The sequence below is a fragment of the Lonchura striata genome, chromosome 1A (genome assembly GCF_050655825.1).
Source record: "Lonchura striata isolate lonStrDom1 chromosome 1A, ASM5065582v1, whole genome shotgun sequence".
NCBI lineage: Eukaryota > Metazoa > Chordata > Aves > Passeriformes > Estrildidae > Lonchura > Lonchura striata.
In genome coordinates, this window is record NC_140741.1 from 39,777,287 (window position 1) to 39,803,332 (window position 26,046).

The following is a 26,046-nucleotide window of genomic DNA, read 5'->3' on the forward strand; positions in this document are numbered from 1 at the left end:
GACTTGAGATTTTTAGGATTTCATTTGGATTATGTATCTGCAATTCCTTAAGTCATTCTTTAACATCTCAGTTCATAACCATACAAGAAATGAATTTTAAATTATTTGGATTTTTGATGCAACCAATATTGCAATTATTCCTATAATAATTAGACTTTAGATTAGCAAATTTTCATGGAGTCAGATATTCATGGGGCAAGCAGAGCTTCATTGAGTTTTCTGGGCTAGTTTTGAGAATAGCCACCATATGTCTTAAATACCGATGATTAATAATAGAGATATACAGATTTATTTTTATTTTCCAAAGCTGGTAAAAATGAGCAAGATTTCCTTCACACACTAGATCAATAATTACATTTTCTGTCAGCAATAAGACACAGAAGATTTACTCACTGGCTTTATACATTGTCTCAGCTGTTCTCACCTTTCACAAGGTGGCCTTAAAATAGAACTCATATTCTGATTAATTCAGGAAAAATTTTAAAAATATGAAAAATTTGTAAATAACACTAATGCACAAAGGGTATTTAAAGATCCTAGAAGAAAATAGAGCATTCAATTTAAAATGAAGCTAAAATTTAAAGGAAGATGTACCAACAAAGTTAACATTTAAATTTTTATTTAGCATTCGCTTTTTAATATTTGTCCCATGATGATAACATTTGTAAGTTTAACTGTATTCCAATAGTACTTAAATAATTTTTCTTCTTGCAAAAAATCATTAAAGGTCAGCCATTGTACTTCCAGGTCAAAATTTCTCCTGATTTTTTTTCTCTTTACACAGAAGCTGGTTTAAAACACTGCTCTGTTTGAGAGCTTTTAGACTGGATATATCTTCGCTTACAACAGGCACTTCTTCACTTTGATCCTCAGCTTTTGCATCTTCACTGTCTGACAGTGTACACAAGAGTGTATCATTTTCATAGGTAGGGAAATAATACCTGAAAGCAACAAAACATGATTACTAGACAGTCACACATTTTGTTTGAGAGGGTGAGACAAGAATTTTAAAAAGGAAACATGAGCAAGTCTGCTTGTCTGGAATGACAGTAAACAGCATGCCCAAAAAATCAACTGCACAGTGCAGGTATGCACAGTGTAGAAGAGTCATAGAGAAGAACTGACAACAAATGAGCCCTTCCTCCCCTTCCTCCTATTTCTTCAACTATATGATATTACAAAAGAGACTACAGATCCATGTTTGTCCCTCAACAAATGGTGAACCAAGGGTGTTTGAGTTAGAACACTCCCTGTGCTCTACCACCTGGTAGAGAGCATCATTCCCTGGACCCATACAGCTTACTTAGAGTCTGAACCAGTGTTTTTTTACACTGTCTCTCTATTTTCCGTGGAAAAAACTATGGGTAAACAACCAACTTGTTTTAATGCTAAAGTTAGATAGACATCATGCATATATCTACATTAGACATCAAAAGAAGGGGTTTGACTTGGTTCTAGAACAATTTTGCAAGAACAATCTTCTCTAGGATAGTGTCGTGAAAGTGAAAATCCCATGTATAGGAACACTGACTCCTGGATGCAGCTAGAAGAGCAGTATCATTTTATCTTCAGACTATACAGAGATTTCTAATTCTGAGTAGTTCTGAGATAGCTTATTATTTTATCTGGGCCACTAAAGCTAGGGAGCTCAGGGCACTGTTGTATTTGGAAACCCCAGAACTTTCAACTTACTGTTTCATAGAAATTATCAAGTAAAAGTATAAATGCTGGAAGAAATGCTGAAGCAAATCCCTTACTGTGGTTGATCCCATGTAGACCTGGCTGGCAGGAATGCAATGTGTTTGGTCTCTTCCATATGATTTATCAATCCTCCTTTGGATTCAAATTTCTCCTGGCAGTTGTAACAACGACAATGATGGATTTCTCTTCTGATGAAATTCACTAGCTTTACTTGCTGATAGAAGTTCAGACCTGGGAGAGATGTTAGTGAACAAGCACTTGGGCAACATAAGTCTTAATTTAAAATTTCTTGGATTAAGCATAAGGATTGATAAGAGTTTACTGAAGACAGCACTGCCTGCATGCTGTACCTTAGCAAATTAAGCAACCTCTCTTTTAGTGCTCAAACTGCAAACATTTTGCTTCCTCTCAGTCTGTCTTTAGGCTTAGTTACAGAGCTTCAGGAGGAGGCAAGTAGGTTGAAGAATATTGGGAATGAGAGAGAGACTGACTATTGGCACTGTATCCTGTCTTCCCTGGGACAGGCCCAGCAGGTAGACAAGATGCATGGTTTGGAGGGTTCCCTGCCTGCCTGCGCACAGTGACTTAAGGGACAGTGGCAGTGGTGACAAGTCCCTTTTTGGTGCAGCAGACCTGTCTCCTCTGTGACTGTCTTGCCTCCCCAGGTATAACAGGTGAGAGCCCCTGCAAGTGGAACCCAGTGAGTTTGGGTGATGAGGACAATGGCTCACCCAGCACAGAGGTGCCACTGGGGTTAAGTAAGCCTGTGCCCTGCAAAAAAGCTGCTCCCATAAAATAAAAAGACAGGTCATTGTCACAGATGGTTCCCTGCTCAAGGGAATGAAGGCCAAAATGCCAACCAGATTCACTTTTATGGGAGGTCTGCTGCCTCCTGGGGCTCAGGTTAAATGTGTGATGAGAAACATTCCTACCCTCATGGGTAATTATCTGTTAGTGATTTTTCAGGTGGGCAGTCATGAAGTTGCAACAAGAAATCCTAGGGCAATCAAGAGAGACTGCAGGGCCTTGGGAAGACTGCTTAAGTGATCAGGAGCACAAGCAGTGTTCCAGTTGCAAGGAATAATGAGAGAAGAAACAGGAAAAGCCATCAGTTCAAAACCTGGTTCCAAGCCTGGTGCCACTGGAAGAATTTGGGGTATTTGGATCATGGGTGTGTCAACACGACCCCAGGCCTGCTGGTGACAGATGGGGTACACTTGTCTCAGAGAGGGAAAGGGATCCTTGCACAGGAGTCAGCAAGGCTCACGGAGACAGTTTCAAATGAGATTTGAAGGGGGTAAGGGATACAACCAGGCCCATTAGAGATGAGCCTGGGTCAGGATGTCAGTCAATTATGTTTGACAAAGAGAAGTGCTGGGTCCTGCAACTGGTCACACAACCCCATGCAGCGTTACAGGCTGTGGAAGCTGCATAGTAGAAAAAGACCAGGGGGGTGCTGGTGACAGCAGCTGTACAGGAGCCAGCAGTGCCCAGGGGCCAAAAGGCCAATGGTATCCCGGCCTGTATCAGCAATCCTGTGTCCAGCAGGACCAGAGCAGGGATTCCCCCCTGTTTAGCCTAGAGAAGAGGAGGCTCCAGACTGACTTAATCACTCTCTACAGCTACCTGAAAGGAGGCTGTGGCCAGGCAGGGGTCTGTCTCTTCTTCCCAGTAACAAGTGATAGGGAAAGATTTAAGTTGGATATTAAGAAAAATTTCTTCACCAAAAGGCTTGTGAAGCCTTGGTACAGGCTGCTCAGAGAAACAGCTGAAACATGCCTAGAGGTATTTCAAATATGTGTAGATGTGGCACACAGGGACATGGTTTAGTGGTGGACTTGGCAGTGCTGGGTTAATAGTTGGCCTCAATGATCTTCAAGGTCTTCCACAACCTAAATGATTCTACTCTACAGCAGAAAGCAAACATTGGCCAAACAAAGCTCCTAGCTGGCAAGCAAGCATTAACAGGTATAACAATAATAACAACAAAAATAATAATACTTCCAAGTCTTCAGCAGCCAGACCTGGAACTCATAGAACAGGTATTTGTAAAAGCTACCCTGCAAAACAATCCAATGGGTCTAAAGAAAATAGCACTGCATCCTTGGCAGTAGCAACAGTTCCATAAAAATAAAGTGTTCTTGGCTTGCTTTTTTAAGCTGGCAGAAACAGTTTCCATAATGGAAAAGTTAAATGTCTCTACAAAAATAAAACAGATAAACTTGTTTTCCACTATTCTTATGATGTGGTTTTCTCCACACTAGTGACAAATACTGAAAATTACAGCCCCTCTTACTCACCATGCTCTGACTTTATTTTAGGAAAGTGAAAGCCATGTGATTTCTGGAGAAAAGAAAAAAAGAAAAGTAAAAAGATCTTATTTCCACTACTTCTACTACTACTCCAAGTTAAAAACAGATCAGCTTTTCATGGGTTGACACAGACATACACATATAGACACACAAAAATTAATGCATGAAAAAAAACCCAGAAGTTTTGGTTCATCAGAAACTTCCGCATTCATATTTAATGTTGTTAAATAGTTTATTAAAACTGAAGCACAGATACTAACCATAATAAAATATATTAAATAATGAAACCACTATGATATCAAAGATGCTATTTCTTTACTGCCTGTAGCAGTCTGTACACTCACAAGTAATAACTAGTTTTACTCTTAATGTAAAGCTTGATTTCTCTGCATGTTTTCAGGAATAGATGCTGGAGATGCATGCAGTCCTTTAGTTCTGTGCTGAAGACAACATTTTAATGCAGCAGCTGATTTGACCTTAATAAAGGTGCTACAAACACAATTTTTAATTTCATGTGATGTAAAAACTGTTATTTAAAGTAAGACTTACCTGCATGTGAAGATACAGTCTTTCTGTGGTGTCTGATTGTTGTTCACAAAACAGACAAACTGCACATACAGGATGCTCTTCCCAGTCAGACCAATCTCTTATGAAGAAAAGTAGAAAAGATTCATTTAGTTGTGGAAAGAGAAGAGACTTTGAGAAAGGGCAATTCAGATTCTGCTTTCAAAACACTAGAAATAAATCCAGAGAAACTGAATAATGTAAAGGGGTGGAAAAGACAGTGTGGATTTATAGCTGGATACATGATTACAATCTGCTGTAGAGTCTAAAAAAAATACAAATTTGATAAAAACTGAGCAGTTAATACTGGGTAATTTCTATGCAGACAGGCATTTAATCCTACTTGAAACTGTCTGCACTAATATACAGAATACTAACTTCAATTTCTATCCAGTCTGGCAAGTCATTAAATATTGCTTTCTGTATTTATTTTTCTAAGGTCTTTTAAAATTCTTGTATACATTTCTAATCTTTCAATACACCAGACAAAGTCATAATCATCAGGCAGAGCTAACTCTAAGTGTTATTTACTTATGAAATATTAATTACTCACTTATGCTACATTTAGACAAGTACACAGATGTTTACCAAAGCATCCATTTCAATCCTAGTACTGCTGAGAGACAGAACTATTACTGCAACCAGGTAGAGTCAAGTAAAATTAACCTCAAGTCACAGAGAGAACCAGGAAGATCAGGGACCTTGATACCCATAAACTTCTTCCTACTTATTCAATTTCTCTGGCCAAGGAAATTATCTCTGCAGTGCTCTGAGGGCCTGGACCACAGAAGAATGCAGAAGAGGTGGATGTTGCCCTCAGTCAGCACTGCTGAGAAGCTTCCTTTGAAATCCTTCTTTAATCTCTAGTTATTACCTTTTTATCAATTTTTTTTCACACAATTTCTTCTTCATACTGACACTCTTGATGCTTACTTTTAATTTTTAAATTTGAGCAAAAGCTTTTTGACTGTTTTCTGGTGCAAAAGTAAATAATAATGCATTTTATCTACATCATTACAAATCCAGAAGGCTCTTGTTAGAGCTAGGGAAACAAAAACAGGCTTGTGGTTGAAATATGAAGTTTACAGCTCTCATTGCTGAGAAGTGTTTTTAATGAGGACAATTCAGAGTTGATTTGATTGGCTTAAATGAATTTAAAATTTGTGCTAACTGTGCACAGCATTTTCCTTGCAACTTCTTCAAAAAATAATGGTCCTGCAAGTCTGTGTAATGGGTACTTAAGTAACTCTTACTCTTCTAGGTTATCTAGTAATTCCCGGTCATCCTCTGACTGCACTTCCTCCCAGGACTTTCCAAATTCCTGGAGGGAAAAAAGAAAAGATAATTAAAAAAACATTTCCTGATTCTCATCACACATTGTCACTGAACTGAATTAATATCTCAGAAGTCACAATCAATATCTTATTTTAGATCACTTCAGTACTGCTGTGAGTAAAAGGTAGTCATACAGCACTGCTTTAGTAAGAATTTTTAAAGTAAGAATTATTTTAATCTTTTAACAGGGCACTTCCCATACTGTAGCTGAGGGGAAGATGATTTGGCACAGAGTTGCAACACCTCCAAAGTGTTCATGAGGTGGGTATGTTATCACTATCTCAAGTTTGCCCTCACACTTGCTCAATCCAGTCTGCCTACCTTGCTTTTCAAGCAGCACGTGCTGCTTAATGCAGCTGTCCCACCTGAGGCTTCAGCAGGCACAGCTGCACCAGTCAGTGCCTGTGCCTTGCTCAAGGCTGTGCCAGTGAAAACACGGTGTCAATTTAACTAGAGTGCTCCAGAAAGGCAGTGAGAGCCAGGGCTCTGTTCCTACTTTTACTTTTTGTGTTGTTTATTTATACCTTAAAGACCTTCAGCACGAAGTATATCACAATACATTTGTGCAGCGTTCAGCACAATGGCAAGCACTCTCAGCATGGCTCAGATATAAATAACAGGCAATAAAAAGCTGAAGGGCTCTACTGAAATACCAGCAGTGATCTTTAGCTAGTGTTTTCCTTTCTTGGGATTCTTCTTGTCATAAAAAATAAACCCAAGCAAACTAACCAGTAACCAGAAGAGTATTTTTGAACCCATATATTTGATGGCTGTGGAGGATTCACAAAGATTATAGTTGACAATCTTATCACCATAAAAAAAAAAAAAAGACAGCTAATAAAAATATAATCCTTTAATTGATGTTATTAAAATATTCCTACTAATAAATATATTTAATAACATCCTTATTAATGTGTATGATTATGGGTGTTTGGAAAAAGAAAGAAATGATATCCATCATTTAACAATTTAATGAGAATTTTTAAAGTTGTTAGGGTCTATCAGAAAAATGATAAACAATTGTCCCTAGACAGCTCTAAACATAATGTCATCATATATTACAGAATGAAAATTCTGTAATTAATTCAGTGATACTACATGGTAAGTGTGTAAGCTCTCTGAGTGAGAGGGGAGACTCATTAATGTCAGCATTACTGTGAGATCTCACGAAGCCATTAACACCTCTCACCACATGTTCTCCCAGCTGCACACTAGTTTCCTATGTCTGCTAATGTTAACACCTTAATGAGCAGATAGTGGCTCACAACCACTGCAAAATGAAGACTAATGTTCACCATTTTTCCCCTTACCAGCTCAAGGTATATCAGTATAAGAGAGTATGTTCAACACAGCAGCCTCAAGCTTCACCTTTTAATTGAAGGTGAAAGGGAAAAAGCATGCCCCAGCTTTGTTATTGCTGATGTTTTTTATGGTGTTTCTGTGAAGAAGGAAGAGAGGGAGCTTGTAAGATGTCTCTGTTTCCCTCATCTATTTATATTCAGAGGAGAAAAAAAAAAGGAAAAAGCGAAAAGCTAACCAGGTCTTGTATCACTGGAAAATTGCATGGTGAATGGATAACTAGGAACACTGGTGATGAAAGTGCCAAGAGAAAGAATCTGAGCAATTGGGTGGAAAAGAGTTCCTTGAAACATTCTTAAAAATCCTTCAGGTGTTTTTTTGTTTGTTTGTTCTGGTTTTTTTATAACACTTTTTCAGTTCTCCAGCTTGATGAGCATCTGGGACCAAGGGTGCCTTTGAAAAGTATTCAATTTTCTTTGCTTTTTCATCCAAGATGCAACAGCTGCCAGGAATGATCTCTAGAGATTCCCAAGAAATTTTTAACAAAACCAGAGAAAAAAATGAGACCTGACATTGTTAATAGTTCAAACACTAGAAAATGCATAATTAAAAAAACCCTGAAGGCCTTGCTATGTATTCAAGAAAAAACAACTTTTTCTTTTAAACACTTTCTCTGTACCTCACAGAGAGGATGATGCTATAGAAAAGTTGAGAACGTGCAAATGTGTGTGGTTTGATTATTTCCTCTTCCAAAATATAGTCTAATTGCACAGAGATTAAATGCCTCACTGGCAATTTACCCTTGCAACCTGAGTGCAGTTCTACACGAAGAAAATCTGTGTGCCTCACTGAGGCAACACACCCCAGCTTGAAAGAAGTGCAGAGATGGGAGAAGCTAGAAACAGCAATTGGTATCTCAGTGTTCCCTAAAGAGCAGTTCCCAAACTACACGCAAATGGAGATCCAAGCCTGAGCAGCTCACAAACTTCAAACATATTTTGATTTCCTCTGCAAATTTTCTCTTGCCCTTCTTCTCACCTGTTTTGCTGTGATCATCTGAGTTATGTCATCTGTTTTATATTGCTGAAGAACTTGAGATGGTCTAACAGGAAGAAGAGATAGCCTTACCCTGACTATAGTTACTCCACATTGGATGAATTTCAATATGAAGCATTCTCCAATTGACGGATTTTATTAAATCTTGAATTGTCACCAACTTATGAAGGGTTTCCCTTTACTATTTTACAAGATACACACCGTGTAAATCAAAAGAGGTTAAATATAAGAAGTGACTCCAATAATAAAACATTCTTCCCCTGCTCCCCAACAGATAATAGTGACAACCTAGAGCCTGGCAATAAGGAGAAAACATATTTTTATTTTTGAGGAAAAAGGCTTTATGAAACAAGTTTTCTAGTATGTAGCAGGTACCATTTCTCAGCTACCTAGTTTAGTTATAAGTGTAGTAATTCACTGATGCTACGTACTTTAGACCCATGCTATTAGTCAATTTGAAAATAGACATCTGGGCTTCCTACAAAGGATACTCTATACCTAAAAGTGCTGCTGGTACTAATCAGGTAAATCCAGAAAGGAAGGCCTTGTCAGTCTGGGTTTGCCTCAGTTCCTCTGGGAATAAGAAAGTTTTAATACTGCCTTCTGTTCTTTTATGGCCTCCAACAGGCACCACAGATTACAAAGTTCTTCCCTCTCCATTTTTATTTGGCTCTTTGTGCAAGGCGAGCCATGGGGCCACAGGATAATACACACAGAGAAACAAGGAAATTAGGTTTGAAGATTTTTTTTTTAAGAAAAGAAAAATAAGGAATTTTACATCTATATATCATGGATACATTGTTGCTGAGTTCTTTGCACTCCAGTACCAGCTTACCTCTCTGAATTAACACTTCAAGCCATTCTGTAGGATTGGTATAATCTTCCACACTTTACAGATAAAAGACCTCCAAATCCACTGGAGAATGATTTCAGATATGGTATGTAAAATATGTTCGTGTCTTTGAAACTGTATAAGCCCCTGGACATTCAGAGCAATGTGAAGCACAGATCTCTAACACTCATTGGTAAGATTGAGTAAATCTTGATAGTACACATTTAAAAAAAATTTTCTGATAAGTTGTAAAGGTGTTAGGGGAGAGGAAGCAAAATCACTACATTGAGCTATTACAAAAAGCAGATCTTGTATAACATCTAGAATTTACTGAATATAGATGCAGCTTGAAAAAAATCCATCGTATCACATTTAATATAATCTACTCTAGAGCATGTATGTGCTCTACAGAATATTTCTTCCTTAGAATGTAAAGGCCAATCTACTGAACTCCTGGTGAAGAAAATGAGGTTCTTCCTTTTAGTCTTGTGTCTCTGCAGAAAAAAGGGGTTGTCAAAGGCTGTTTGGAAAGCAAACTCTTTCCATTGTGTAGGAACATTCCTAAAAATTTCCTGTGTACAAACATACATTCTATAGTGAACTATGTTATAAGTGTTTAAGACAGAGTTTTTTAGTCTGCTTTCATTTTTAAAAAAATTATTTCTTTAAAAGAAGAAATGTCAGAAATTCTGATGTGGGTATAGCCTCAAGGATCAGAAAGGCTGAGCAGAAACAGTCCCCTGAGTAGACTGTAGTGTGGACGACCAAAAATATATGGAAAGACAACATGGCTGTAGCAGAGCAGGTAGAGCAAGACAGAATTATGATCATTCAGGTATGTCCCAGAAGATGTACTGGCACAGATCTTGCATACACAGTACCCACTGCCCAATTTTAAACATTTTGGTGGTTGGATGTAGCTTATTTGAGTTTTATTTACTACTGTCTGTAATTTCAAGAACATGAAAGAATACATGTCTGAGTGATGTTACTCAGTGACCAATACCTGAGCTGGTTGAGGCTGGCAGGTGAAGGCACCCTGCCAAGTCCTGGCCAGAATCCCAGCGCAGGCCAAGGGGAGCACAGCCCTGACTGTGAAACATCTGCATGGTCTGTGGCCACGCAAACAGCATCACTCAGACCATGCCTGTTGTGGGTCAGGAAGCACACAGACCACAGACCCCTGACCATTCTCAGGTGACAGGCATGGGCAAGGCCACCAGTTTTGGAGCAACTGGAGAAAAGAGGTTAGATATGTGAATATTAGCCTTGCTGTTATATTTACTTTGGCATATTCTGCTTATTAACATGACACAGCCATTGTGTCTGTATTCATGTTATGACCTCCCTGCATGTCTCAAATTTCTCAAGTAGTACTTCATGGCTCTCAGAGATTCTGGGTAGTCATCTAGCTCAATTTTGTGATCTAAGATGGAACAGATTAAAACGTCAACAATGAATGCAAATGACAGACAAAAGATAATTTCAAAAGATGCCAAGTTCTGAAAACATAATATTACGTACAGGACAAGCAGAGAAGAAAGAAACTATTAAAATCACTAAAAACAATTAAGTGATTTTTAACAATTTTTAACAAATAAAATCTGTTAACTTCCAAAGGAGAAGTAAATGCTCAGTTCTTCTGAGGATCTAAAAACATCTACCCTACACAGTTTCACAACTTTTTCCTCACTGTCCAGCAAATACAAGTCAGTTTTCAAAACTGTGAAATTTGAATATCTAGGAAAAAAACGCCAGATCTCAGATCATTGATCTTTGGAGAAAAAATATAAAATATCACCAAAGGAACTCATTCTGTCTTGGGTAGAAGGGCAGAGCATTAAACATACAAATTTTTGTTCTCAGTATTAAAGTAACACCTATGGAGAGAAATTAAAAGGAAAGAGTAGGTAAAACAGTCAAGAATGCCTATTTATAACCTGGATATTAGCACATGTAGAAGGCACAAAGACTACTTCAGGTGAACTATAGTTATTTCTGGGACAGAACATAGCAGCTTTTGAAGCAGCTCCTATATTCATAAGTTGAAGGCAGCAAATGAAAATCTGGTACATACACATGCACATTCTCAGAGGTCTGAGATAAAAAAATATTTAGCAACATACACCTACCTGGAAGCTAAAAACTAACTGTTTTTCTTTCATCTCTGTGTCTTTCATTTTCCTCCTCTTTGCATTTAATTTACCCTCTGAAGAGCACTTCCAGCTTAAGGTTTGTAGAAAACGAGCTCAAAGCCAACTTGTTTTAAGTTAGACCTCCATTTACTTAATTGCTCTATCTCACTTTCCCTTCTGTTTTTAAAGCAGAGACTGAGCACTAATGACATGATGATTAGTGTCTCTTCAAGCTACACTCTAGAATCTCTCAAAATCAAATCTCAACAAAAAATGTTTACTAGTGCTTAGTTTGACAATTATCCAGAATATCACACCGTAAATGAGCATACTTCTTAAGAATCCTTCACTTGATTTTTGACCTTTATACTAATTGCTAGTTTGGATTTATTCACTTTTAACTAGATAATGTCTGTATCTCTTTAGTCAATTTGCTAATTATTCATAGAACTACTTACCAAGTAATTAATGATATAAAATTTGTCATATTCTTTATTTTTGGCATTGATTCTGCGATGCTGCTTCTTTCTCATGTGATCTTTAAGCGTGTTTTTGTCTCTGAAGACTTTTTCACAGTATAAACACTGCAAGCTATGATATAAAGGTTAACAGGTCAACATGTCAAACTGAAAATAGTAAAAATAATAAACTTAAATAAGTTGGAGTTGTATATAATAAGATTAACCTAAGCATGTCAGAGCAAATTAATTGAAACAGAAAGCTTATTTGAAAAAAAAAAAATCCAAGATAATCTTAGATCACAGTACAGTCAATCAAACAGAAATAACAATCACAAAAAATGAAAAATATAGATAACAAAAAAATTTACTGTTTGCCCCATATGCAAAGTGGGAGAAAAGTAGGCACAAAAAGGCTGCTGATTGCTCACTGTGTGAGCTCTGTAACTCAGCATGGACTTACACTGACATCTAATCCATCTGTAATTGTTTCTTTGTAACGCAGATTGAAAAAAACTAAACTGTGAACATACTACTTTTCTTTTGAAACAATTTTAAGTAGCTAAACAGAAAGTTTTTACATCAACAGGGAGGGTAAATGAAAGTTTGCCAGGGTGGTCAATGGGTTTTGAAATCCTAAGAAGTAAAATTTTGTAAGTAAATTCATATCCACACAGAGAGAGAAATATATATAATTCATAAATAGACATACATAGCCATAGGTACCTGCATATATGTACATAGACAGGAAAGTATTATTTAGGTGTATATACACATTACTCAAGAAGGTAAAAACATTAATTAACAAGTAAGAATTTTACCACAGTATGTCTTCCAGAGCAATTCAAACAAAACAGAAGTACATACACTGCCTTAAATCAGCACCATAAAACTGTTTTGGTTCCAGATTCCCCTCTGATGTTTTGTGCGAAGCAGGTATTCAGGATTCTCAGTATCACTCTGCCTTTCAAGACATTTAAGAGGTTTTGAGTTCTCCCTATGCCTGCAGACTTCAAATCAAGATTGCCTTGCTGGTGAACCATAGGTCAGATGCCAAAATACATCTATGAATTTTAATATCTGCTTTGTTCCATCTGCTAACAGCAAAGTGTCCACTCTACTTGAGAAGGGCATTCCCACAAAGATTACAGAAGGCTTTCTGTCAGCATACATAATGTAGTCTTATTTACCTGAAACAAGATTTTTCTCCTCTAGTAATTTATTCTCAGGTACTATTATACTAGCATAGCTAATATGTCAATCCTTAGCCATAGGGGGAGTGGCCTTTCACTACTCTGGACACAATTTCAGCATGTGCATTAACTACAGAGAGGATGAGCTTTGAGAAAACTCCCTCTATCTGAAAGCCTCAGATCCTACTGATAAACAGGAGAGCTGCAAATCATCAGTGAGCATGGTAATTCAAAGCACTAGGCAACACCAACAATAAAAGGCATTTTTAATATGTCCTAATTTCTGGGAAAAGTTAACATGTATCTATCCCCTTCTGCTCTGTGTTTACTCTCTAAGCAGTACAAAAGGGAGACAGAACATTACATAGTAATGATATATGGAGGCAAATGAAGACTGGAACAAGGTCTCAGTACTCAGTGATTAATGAGATGTTTAGCAAAACGTTTGTGATGATGAGAACACGTAACAGAAATAGGGCCCTTTACTTCATACTATTAACTGTTAGGAATTACCTTTCAATAAGTCAACAAAAAGACTTCTAAGAGGACTCACAAGAAATTATTTGCTCTCTTTTCTCCTTAACTAGCCACAAATGTGGAATTCATTTTTATCTACTATTTCCAAGTTAAAAGACATATAACCCAAGTTTATTGAAAATAAACAAACAGAACTCTACTTACTTGTCAAGCTTCCCCTGTAATACAGCCAAAAACTCATAGCAGTTCACAATGTTATCTGGCAGCCCAATGTTAAAGGCATGTTCTCTTGCCATATGATTAAGAAGAACAGATCTACAAAAGACATTCAAATCGAGTGTTACATATTTTTGGATATATATAAGAATTATTCAATTACCGATTTAAAATACAACAATGGCTCTAAAATGGTATAAAAGCCAAAGTTAAATAAACAGTAATAGTCTTGCTGCCACTGCTAGGAAAAAAAAAACAATTTAATTGAAACAGGAAGTTTTTCATTTTCATCTCTGCTGAATGTTCAGTAACATTTCAACTGCTCTATCCGCATGCATGAAATATAATCCTTTAAATGAAAATTACAGTATAGTTTATTTTGACCCTCACTGTTAGCAAAGATCATTCATTACCTTGTATAAGCAAATCGCATTTCACACAACCCTCTTGAGAAACATTCTAAACAGCCATTTCTCAGACTTCTCTATGCTGGTTAGCAGAGCAGAAATTCTTGGATGCAATGTGCTTTACATGAATATTGCTTCATACAGCACTAGCAACATGAACGGCACTCAAAAGTGTACACAAATAAACATAATGGACATTCAAAAAATATATTATTCTGACAGTTAATTCCTTAGGTGCCCAGCCTCTCTATATGCCTCAGCTTCTGCTTTTAGGGACAAACGAAATATCTCAATGTTGACACTTGCTTTTTCCATTGTCCAGGCATGATTTTCAAACATGCACTCTGCCTGTCAGACTCAGGAGGAAGCAGAGGATGAAGTTTCTCTACTGTCACCAAGCAGTAGAGAGGGACACTCATAGAACATTGGGATGACCTGCAGGAATATGTCCCCTGGTGCTTTTACCCTTCCAAATTACCAGAACTACCCATGCAAACAGACTTAGCCTCTCCAGTTGAAACTTATTTACTCTGAATAAACAAAGTTTATTTGGAGCATGGATTTCAATGCAATTCTTGCTCGCACTTGACTGATGCTGTAAAGCCCTCTGTTCTCACTGTAATTTTCCTCACCTCTTTTTCATTGGATATTCAAATTTACACTAGTTAGTAGAGCTTTAAATAAGAAAATGTACAATTGGATAACAAAAAAAAAATGTAACCATCACACTGGCTTACACAGCTGTCCTAGTCATAAAAACACTTGCTAAAAAAACAAAAATTCTCTTTAAAATGGTTCACTCAACTCCAGCATACCATGTAGTAGAAATGATTGCACTGGAATAAATATAAAAGTTTGAGAAGTAGGACAGGGGCTGTTTAAAATGGCACTTCAGTTGAAAGAAATACATGAACTATACCTTAAAGTTAATTCTACCTTCTGAGTCCTACCATTATGCATTAACTGGTTCAATAACATTGAAAACATAAACAAAGATGCTGAGTAGGTATCAAAAAATAAAACAAAAGCAAACAGGGCAATAAACAAACCTGTTTCCTGTGAATTCTTGATCACAGAACATACACATACTATGAAAACTTGTGTCATATCTCTCTTGTTGTTGCTGTTCTAGAATTTCTCTCTATGAAGAGGAACAGATATAGTTATTCAGACAAAACCATAATCATAAAATCATTCCATCACATAAGTTTATTATACATATTTATCCTTACTTGTAACAATGAACATATAAAATTCAAATGTGCTGTTGGCACAAACCGGATGTTAGTGTATTTTGAGTATGGGTTCACACAGAAATTCCAAATTTTTCCAAAGGCAGTATGTGTCCCAGTTAAGTTCTGGTAAAATTCTCTTAATTTTATATACGTGGTGCATAGAAATAAATACAATCCACAGTGAGATCTTATGCAACTATTTAAATAATTTTGTTTAAAATGTATCAGTTTAATATTTCTACCTGTAATACAGCTTTATGTCTCGTATCAGTGAGCAGGTTTATAGGTAACCACCTAACACCCCATGGAAAAGCAAACTCAATCCTACATGACTGATTGCAGGCAACCTAGAGGGCTTTTTCCTAATACAGTACAGAGACCTGGCAGTTTCTGTAAGAAGCTGTGGCACATACCACAAGCACTTCTGATGTTCCATTACACTAAACTGCACTAACACCTCCATCCCTTCTAGTGTATCTCTTCAACCTCCTGAACCTTGTCTCAGCTTAAGATTGTGATAAACTGGGGATCATACAAACAGCTCTTCCTGGGAAGCTGGTACAGCTTGCAGTCTTAGTGAAGTGTCCTCTTCGGGGTCTTTACTTACTGGGAGCAAGAGAAGCCCCTTTACCTAAAACTACCAGTCAGATGATGGGTGAATAGCTGTATGCATGACAGCAAGACAAGGCCAGTGCTGCTGTAGGAAGTATGCATTTTCAAAAAAATAAGTCTGTTACTTTTTTATTTAAAGAAAACACTCAGGTGCCTTATACTGATAGTGCCCCTCCATGTTTCTCTAGTTTTGCTGCTGGGACTTCCTTGCCTGGTAGTGCTTCACAACTATGAAATCTTTATCAAGACTGTGTTTTTCCAAAAGACTGTATCTGTTTTACATTTCACAGCCTTGTCAGCTATTTCAGCAAGCTGTGCTCTCTAACCTACTTCAGGCTCATTGCTTGGCCTCTCTCAATACATCACAATCACCATTATGTCTCTGCATGACATCCACCTTGGCTAGCTCCCTGCTGCAATACAGCCTGAAATATTCCTAAACTGAGTTTCAAAACTGCAGAATGAAACGCTTCAGGCAGCACATTTTAAAGACAGCATTTGTCCTTGTTTGGGCTTGCTGTTGGAGACAGCATTTAGGATTCAAAGGATGCAGAAAAATCACCAGAAGTTGTATAGTTCTGGTCTTTATTCTACGCAACTCACATGAGCCCATTTGCCAACTCACTCTTAATTGCTGGACTTGTCTGGAGGTAAAAGGCTTTACAAAGCAAAATATCTATTTAACTTGCAAGTCAACACTCAGATTGCAGCAAAAGGAAATGAAAACATAAACAGACTTTATTGCTGTAACTAAAGCAGTGACTCCATTAGCCCCAGCTACAGCTGCAACTCGATTTCACAAAATACTTCTGTAAAAACTGAGGATACAATTCTGATAATCAAAACTATTTCGCACTGCAAACTATTTCGCACCAAAATAAAAATGTATATTTCTTTCTTTCCTAATTTCATTACTCTGTAAACAAAATCAGCACTTGCTTTGGGTTAAATTTTCCACTCGTTCCAGAGTTTGAGGAAATGTCTACTTGCAGAGCAGATGAGGTTGCTCACCTGCCAACAGATTCCTCACACCCTTGGCACTACAATGGAGAAAAGGCTTAGTTGGTACAGAACTGCATAGTAAAAAACACCACAAAATCAGAAACAAATGCCCTTTATAAAACAAAAAAGTACAGTCCAATTTATAGCAGCCAGGAGGTATTATTTGTAATAAGATGGTTCTATGAAAACATCAGCTGCATGTTCCATCACAACCCTTTTTCCTCCCTCAAAGCCAAAAACATGATATACACTTGGGAAACAAATATCATTATGACACTGCATGCCCACATGCAAAATTCAACGTGTTTTCACAAACCCAAAAGGATTGTTGAAAACCATAAAAGATATAGCGAAGTGCAGTAATGATGTATTGTAAAGAACCACCAAATAGCTCTCCTCAACCTCAAATCACCTAATCTTTGAGGTTGCAAAGGATTTCTTGAGAGCAACAAGTCCAACCCCTGTGCCCAAGCAAGGTCACCTCTGGTTACCCAGGAGTGTATTGAGTTTTCTTTTGACTGTCTGCAGAGGAAGATTTTACAACCTCTCTGGGTAGCTTCCTCTATGTTTGACCAACCTCATAGTAAAAAAAAGGTGTTTGTTTTCAGAGGGAATTTCCTGATTTCTAATTCATGCCCATTACCTTTTGTCCTGTTGGTGGGCTCAGCTGAGAATGATCTGACTCCTTTTTCATTCATCAAGTATTTATATACATCACTAAGCTCCCCCACAAGCCTTGTTTTCCAGACTTAACAGTCCAAGCTGTCTCAGCCTCTCCTCATAGGATGTTGCAGTCCCTTAAGCATCTTTGTGACCCTGCACCAGAGTTACTCAAGGAAGTCCATATCTTTCTTGTACTGGGGAGCCCTGAGCTGGACCCAGCACTCCCGATGTGGTCTCAGCAGTGCTGAGTAGAGGGGAAGGATAATCTCCCTTGACCTGATTGCAAAACTCTTCCTAAACCAGCCCAGGATGTTGCTGTCCTTCTTTGCCATGAGTGTGCACTCCAGCACAGGACTAATGAAAGACATAATGTAAAGCAGATAAATCAGGAGACAAATCATGAATGATTTGGCTAATACTAAGGACAAAGTCTTCACTATCTCTTCTAATACAAAAACCTGCCAAGTGTGACATGACAGGTTCAAAAGGACCAAATAGATGGCTCTTTCCCAGTGTGTGGTCAAGCTGTGCAACTCACTCCCACAGGTAGTGGGGATCCTGAAAGTTTTTGTGGGTTCAGAGTTGGAGGCTCATATTGCTGTATTCAGAAATTTTTGAGCTGCCAATCCCAGGAGACACAGTGAGTGTTTGGGAAAGGATCACCACTAGATCAGAAGATGCAAATACCAGAGACACATAGCTCCTGTCAAGGGTGAGATACTGGTCTATACAAACCTTTTTTACTGAACCCAGATAGCTTTGGAAGGGAAGCATGCTAGGCATGAGTGCATCAGCTATTTTTTTGAGTTCATGCCAATCCAATGGGCTTATATAAGAATGCAGGTTTCTGCTCAGGCAATTCAAACTCCATGGGAAATCCCCAGTGGAAGAACTACCACATTCCCCTTTACAGGAGTTGGGATCCTATGGAAAGCTGTGTAAGACTTGTACATATTTCCCCAGTTCTGTGGATTCACTAATCATGTACTTCAAGCTGAAGAATATTACTGTTGCCAGCAAATGGAAATAGCACTCACAGAGTAGCTGAACCAACTGGATTTTGCCTGCCAATCTCCCAGTTTCCCTAGGACTAGAATTCAGGTTTTGCAAGGTTCTCCTTCATTCTGAATGCATATCACTAACTTGTCTTTATTTGCATGCTGCATATGAACAAACCTGTAATACAAACATACCAGAAGAAACAGCATTACAAAGGGTTAAAAGGCCTGTGCTGACAATTCTCAGGACATGGCTGCCAGCACTAAACTGAGAAATGTATTTATGTAAAGACCCTAAGGTCTGCACTCTAACATCTCACAGTACAGACACAGGGTATTGTGCATCTCCAGGAAATACCTGCATCCTAACATGAGGAGATTATCAACAAAGCTGCTGTGTATCATGTAACATTCACTTCTAAATTAGCCCAACAGTAAATGTGTATTCCAAACAAGAAACCAGAAAAAACCCCACTGGCCAACAATCTGGACTAAGACTCCTGGAAGCCAGTCAGCATGAGTTGAACTTGAAGGAACATCCATTCAGAACGGACAATGCCTAAAAGTTCAGCAAGGTCTGTCCACAGTACTAGGCTGCCATCAGGCAAGAAGAACCAGAATGGCTCACGTGGACTCAAGAGCTGGCATTTCATGTCCTTTGCATCTCACAGAAACAATAATGGCCAGACTTCCTCCGCTCACACACCATGGTGCTTGTGAGTGTGAGACTGTGAATTAATGAAATCTGGGAAAGGGAGTGCGAATGCACAAAAACAGCTTGCTCAGAGATTTTGTAGGTAAGTATCACCTTCTCTGCTCACAGGATCACACACCAAGTTCTAGTTTGCTAACTTCCCTAGATGTATATTATTACACAAAAGATAGTGTGTCAAAGCATTGCAGATCCTTGCAAGAAGAAAAATGTTCAGCACACTCAACCTTCTTCAGTGTTCTGGGTGTATTCTCCACTTGTGTGGAACACTGACATGCAACCTCTAAATTTATCCCAGTGAAAAATCTATAAGCAGGGTATGATTGTGCAGCAGCTAGGGAAATAAGCTTAAAAAAATTCAGAATTTTGCCATCTCACAAAAAATGTTTTCACATTAAAATGCCTGATCAGTTACTATATATTATTCTATTAGAGTGTTTGCCTTAAAAAATGAAACAACAATAATTTCTTACCAGTTTCTTTTGCTGAAGCTGTTCTCTAAGTAATCTGTCTTCTGGTAAAACATCACATAAAAGAAAATAATTGTCCTGTTCCTCTGTTAAGAGATTAAAAAGTGTGCATAAGGAATGGGCAGTTGCAGCTGCTTTGAATATTACTGGCAGATAATTTGCTAAGACTTTAGAATATATTAACAATATAAGAATGTGATTTTTAGCCTATAGAAGTCAGTTACTTGAATTTAATAATTTAATGAAACATGTTTAAATATTTGTGCATATTTATATTGGAGTGTGAAGGCAAAAGTCTTGCATAGCTTTTCACCACTACCAGCTTTATTCATTTTTGTGATGGTTCTTCTGGATACATGAAACAATTAGTATTTATACTGGTTACAGATTAAAGTCAGCATGAAAGAAATATGAAATCACCTTTAATTTTATCTTATCAATTATTTCCCTAAGTAACTGTCAGTTTTCAGTAGCTATCATAAGTTGGTTTATCCTCCCCTTGCTCTGATCTATCACATTACCTTTTACCACCAAATATTTTTCTACCTGTGAATATATACAACTGTTCAGTACCATACATTGAGACTTGCCAATTTACATTTCTACTTATATGTTTTACACATATTTTATATTTAGTAACCATTTTACTATTTATGGTCATATCCAATTGAAGAAAGCAACAAATTTTATTCAAAGAAATAACAATTACTCAGCATGTAGGAAAATACAAAAGATAATGTGTTGAGATAAGAACAATTTTCTGGAGGGGGAGGGAGGGGTGAGGCAGGAAGGAGAGAGAGAAAGAGAGAGGGAGAAGATTCATGGATATTTCATAATTCTGCTATTCAGGTGCTTGATTTACAGTTTTCAAACTGAGTGGTGTTTGTAGGAGAAACAGAACTATGATTTTTGGAATGATTTTCATGTTTTCCAGAGCTACTTTTCTTAAATTATTTAGAATAATTAAAAAAATTACTTTCATCCATTTCATACTCAGTTTTCACTTTCTAACCATTTCTGACACCAGCTGTATGCATTGTTTCCTCTCTTTTAGGGTCTCTATTGAGAATTAAAGATGCAGAAAAGCCCTAAAGTTCTTATCTATTTTAGGCAAACTGTGCGTTTCTGTTAGAAAAGGAAAGCCAAAGTAATGCATCAGCTGCTTCTGAGAAAAACACTTCCTTCACAGACTCAACACTGTCCCTGTGATGGAATGTGCCACCACACCAACACAGCAGAACAGTGAACTGTGGTTTCAGACACGTGTTGGGGCCCAGAAAACTGCACAATTGTATGGCTTCTGCGAAGAGGACATCTCCTGACACTCTTGGGACAGGGACTACTGTGGCAGGGGAAAGAAAGGGGGGTTGTGGCCCTGATGCCCAAGAAGGATTAGCAGCATCAGTGCAGGTGGTGGGCAGGGTGAAGTCAGAAAAGGCAGCTTACTGGGAACGTTTCTTATAATTTTGGAAGGGTGGTCACTGCATTTTTTATGCAATGGGTACCAATGTCTCCCCAGGAACCATGTGAGCAGCTCTGCTCCCAGGCCTTGCATATTTAAGCATGTATTGATCTCATCCTCACTCAGCACTGTGCTGAAGCACGTGTTGCAATCATTGGAGAAGGTAAGTTTAGATATGTGCTTAAGAGTTAAACATTACTTCTGTGGTTTTCTGACCTAGTGTTAGACACACTTGGCTGTTCAAAGCAGCAGTATATGCCAGAAATTATTACATGATCTGCCCACCAGAGAGTAAGCAAGAGCCATACTTACCTAATGGAGCTTTTGAATTTGTTCTTATCACACTACAAAAGTCTGTGATAGGCTGTTCTGCAAATCTCCTCTTCCAGTACAGGATATAGCTTTAAAAATAAGGGGGAGATGATCAGTGAAAAAAGAAACACTGAAAAGCTTTTAATAAAAAATTGATTAGCCCTTGTTTTCTTCATGCTCTAAATACTTGTCTTTTTGTTTCTTTTTTTTAACTCCTATGTCCCTTTTTTCTTCCTTCGTATTAGTTTTCAATTTTATGAAATTAATTCAGTTTCACTTAAACTGGGTTTAACCATGCTGTCAAAGTAAAGAACTCAATAAGCAGATTTGCACCAAGCTTTGCATAAACACTGTGACCTATTCACATCTACAGACAGAAGTGCCACTCAGATGCATTTTTACTGAAAAGATCTATTACAGAGCATTCTCAAATTCCCAAAATATTGTACTCTGTGTTCTGCAAGATGCAGTCAGAAAGCTAAAACTCAATAAAAACACCAACTTGACAAAAGTGAAATTTTGGCAGGTGTCCTGTGGAGTTACACTGAAAGCTGTAGCTTGGCAGACAACTAGAAAGACTGAACAATAAAGTCCCTGAACACCTGGGGGTAAGACAGCAGACAGAATAAGAAAAGACTTAAACACATCTTGAAAATTTAACCCATCAACTACAATTTAAAACCAATCTGTACTTTGTTGGTATTACAGCTGCATCAACAGAACACAACCGAGATTAGATTTCCACTGAACTAGGAAGCTACTGTCTAACCCAGAAGAAATCATCACTTCATTTATATGATGAAATGAACCAAGCAACTCTTGCGCTAATTATTCAGAATTTTACTATAAAAAATAATCTGAACATGCTTAAAGTGCTCGCTTTAATTTATGCTCATGTATGATATAAATCATGTGAGAGTTGGTAAGGTAAAGGCTATTCAATGACTACTTCTTATTTTGTGCCACTAAATTAGGAAAAAGATAATTAAAAAATGACATATCATTATTATGACATTATAGCAGCAGCTTTTAATATTTGTGCAATCTGTAAGCGTACTTGCCACAGCTATCACATCTCATAGTGGCTCACAATGCCTCTACCATTCTCACCTAATATATTTGAGGACTTCAACTGCAGCAGCCAAGGAATCAGCACATCTTTCTTTCTGCTAACTCTGACACAGAGAGGACTAACCTCTGGTGTAGCACACAGCTGAGCACAGTGAAGACAGCACATGTGGCTGAGGCTCTTTCAGCAGCATCATCAGATGTCAGTAAGTGAGAAGTGAGTCTTTAGTTCTCCCCCTGCCTAAACCACCGTTTGTAATGCACATTGAAAGAGTTGCTAAACAGAACGATAGTTCTTCCAGACTAAGTAATCCTTAGCTTTTAGGACATAAATGTGCAAATGAAGACATTTCAAGAGCTCATTTAATAAATGTCTCTCCCTTGCACTGAGAAAAATGAGCACTGGTACAAACTCACCTGCCCATAACTGTCTGTGTCACAGAAATTGCAGTTAAGGGATTTCATATCATAAGACTTAACCCAAATTATCAATGACCAGATAAAACCAATGCCTTGTGATACTTCCAGGGATATAGAATGAATGATCATGTTGAGTCATGAAGCAGAAGCTTATTCCTGTTATCTCTTCCCTCTGCACTTATGCCAACTTATCTTTATTATTCAAAGTTAAAAAGAAAAGAAAAAAATCTTCCATAGCATCGGTCTTTTCTGGATTATCCACTTCTTGCAGTTCTGTCAAGAAATGTAATCTTAAGACTGGCTGCAACTCATAGTTAAATATAAAAATAATACTATCTTTACAGAATTGATCCTTGTATTTTCCACACCTCAGTTCAACACTTCAGAATATATTATCTTTTTTGTGTGTAGTATTAAACTATTTTACTAATACAGCAAATCAGAGAAAGCACATTTCAGAGCAACAATTCCATCATTTCATGTCCTGGGGCCACTTTCTGTAAGATTTGGCTACCTTCCAATTGCATTAACAGCAAAAAGAATCCAAATGGGCCCTTTTTGAAGGGGTGATTTTAAAATACATTTCTATTAATGCAAAATAATTCCCTCAAGCACTCTTAGACTAGTGGTCCATGACTGAGCACCTTCAATTCCTTTACTTACCCAAAGATACTAGTACTATCTCCAAAGAACAGTACATTCTTCTGCCTGCCTTCAGCAGAAAAGCAAACAAAAACTACCATCAGTTTTCAATTTTAAGCAACGTTAAGCTCATACATTTGATTAAAGATTTATGTGGCTTACATTTCTCTTCCTAAATTATATTGTATTATTTATTTTTTTTTGAGTCTTGATAGACACAAGGTCTTGACTTTGACTGAGTAACTAGTGACAGAAGACCTACTAGAAAACTGATTTTAGTTGAGAAATTATCCATCTAACACTTAAATACTACAGCAGAACTATCTACAGACTGGCAGGTATTGTCAAGCCTTCCTCCTGGCCCATATATTACTGTGGAAAGCAAAAAGACAAGCAAGTACCTTGTCTCTGAAGTTACAAGCCAGCTAGGGCCATGCCAGCTACTGGAGGAAGTTAAAAGAGAGAAAGCCAAATGTGACCCTGGTGAGATGATCAATGACACAGCTGTAGAAGGAGTCACAGCTGTATGTAGATCACAGTACTGTAAAGCACAGTTAAGGATTAAATGTGATTTTCATGGGGGAATACTGTCCTTAAAGTAGCACAAATAAATTTCATCCAGAATGTGAGAGATCCTGTACTGTGCAGCTTCTGTGTACAATACACAGCCTTAGGACATTGTACAGGGACAGAAATAGTCTTGCCCTACACAAATAAAACCCTGGATTAGGAAAGCTGATTGTCTGGAATGGGCTTTGCTAAAAAACAGATTTCTAGTTTGCACACAACTTGTTGATTAGTGACAGGACCTGAGAAGACCCTAGGATATATAAAAAAATGTCAAACACAGGAATTGCTGTGTATTCTAAAACTGAGCTCCCTAGTCCCAGCAACATCTAGACACTAGGGAGAGTGAAGGAAATAGGAAAACAACTTTACAGCCCAGCTGCAAATTGCTCATGAGAAAAGTTAGCAGAAATCCTCCCACAATATCTTTTTAAAAAGATGATCTCTACTTTTCCAGAGCTTTCAATAACATCTGCACACATACACACTCATTTTAAATGATGTAACCCTTACCTTCTAAAATCTGCAACTAGTTTCACATCTGCTATGACAAGCTTGTGTTCAATAATCATGTGCTTCAGGAGCTGGTTTTGTTCTGCTAAGACATAGCATTCTTTGCAGAAAATACAAGGCACATAGGGAGAACTTTCTACTGCATCAATACCACCTGGACTTTCTGGCAGAGACAGAGGCTCCAAAATACACTCGGTATCTAAAATAAGAATAAAAACAATAATAATTTATTTTGACTACGTAAATAAATGTACATCTTTTTGAGTACTTTTAGGTAATAAATGTAAAACCTGTTTGAATCTCAGTTTTGTTGCATGGATCACTTGAGGAGTAAGATGCTTGTAATCAGGCTGACTGCACTGATTCCAAGAAGGGCACTGGGAGGTTAGCACAGGACAGTTCTCAGGTCTTTCCCAAATGAAACTCCCAGCTGACACCAAGTCAGTCACACACAGGTACTCTGCTTACTACTAAAGAAATTTTATGATGGTAAACCTACTTTTCTTCTTCTCACTATCTAATCTACCTGTTGATATGAATGAAGTTACTGTCTTTGTGGCTCCTTGAGCCACATTGCTCAGAGTATCAGGAAGTATTTAGACTATAGTACAAACTGTTTCACATGTTAATTTTCCTAATTACACTTTTATTTTTTGCAGAATACTTCTATGCCTTTCTGACTGACTTGAAGATATGCATTTGTCTTGCCTTTTTTCCCCATTAACATCTAATTTACTGTTCTATGACAAAAGACTGTCCTTGATAAAAATTATTGCCACAGGGATGCTTATGCCCTCTGGAGCACTTTCTAACCATACAGATGCTGAGGAAGGGGCAGCCATGCTCCATGTGGAAAGGTGAATGGCCCATGTTTGTACCATACTGTACCAGCCAGACACAGGTTCCCCAAGTGACACCACACAGAAGTGAGTCATTGCCACATGCTGTCCTGGCATGAGTGTGTTCCCCATTTGAACAACATTGGTCTAAATTCATAAGCTCTTCCATTGGCATAAATTAGTATAATTCATTAAGAAACACTGACCAAGAAAGTTAAACAACTGGCCCCATTAGCCTAACCAAATTCCAACTGTCCAGAAGTAAACTGTGGTGTTTGTTTTCCAAATGAATTACACCTCAGTCGTGGGTTAGGGTTTATCTTGGAAGCAGATGACAATTTCAACACATATCTTCAATTTTAGATATTTAAATTTTGGATAGCAAAAAGTAAACAGAAAAAAGTCTTCATGTTCCTGCCCTCTTGAAGTTGACAACTAAAAACATGAGTGTCCTGGACTTATTATGAAGTTATCTTATGCAGCAGGAGAATAAACTCTGTGTCTTTGGATTCCTGCAGTGACATGAACACCTCTATAGAGAAATGA

General features: G+C 37.7%; 1 protein-coding gene across 3 annotated transcripts in view; it reads right to left on the reverse strand.

The window, feature by feature from the left end:
* Nucleotides 1-275: 275 nt before the first annotated feature.
* The window catches only part of ZNF277 (zinc finger protein 277), a 42,084-nt gene continuing 16,313 nt past the window's right edge, over nt 276-26,046 (reverse strand). For 2 of the 3 annotated variants that reach the window (XM_021545257.4, XM_085568333.1), the window contains 11 exons: nt 24,662-24,860; nt 21,452-21,540; nt 19,681-19,763; nt 15,035-15,126; nt 13,567-13,677; nt 11,693-11,825; nt 5,831-5,898; nt 4,563-4,659; nt 4,002-4,044; nt 1,758-1,932; nt 276-941 (listed from right to left, as the gene is read on the reverse strand). In XM_021545257.4, the coding sequence (XP_021400932.3) occupies nt 749-941; nt 1,758-1,932; nt 4,002-4,044; nt 4,563-4,659; nt 5,831-5,898; nt 11,693-11,825; nt 13,567-13,677; nt 15,035-15,126; nt 19,681-19,763; nt 21,452-21,540; nt 24,662-24,860 (1,283 nt within the window). In that variant the 3' untranslated portion in view covers nt 276-748. Of the gene's footprint in view, nt 942-1,757; nt 1,933-4,001; nt 4,045-4,562; nt 4,660-5,830; nt 5,899-11,692; nt 11,826-13,566; nt 13,678-15,034; nt 15,127-19,680; nt 19,764-21,451; nt 21,541-23,602; nt 23,648-24,661; nt 24,861-26,046 lie in introns of all 3 variants that reach the window. The other variant, XM_085568332.1, reaches the window with a different exon arrangement.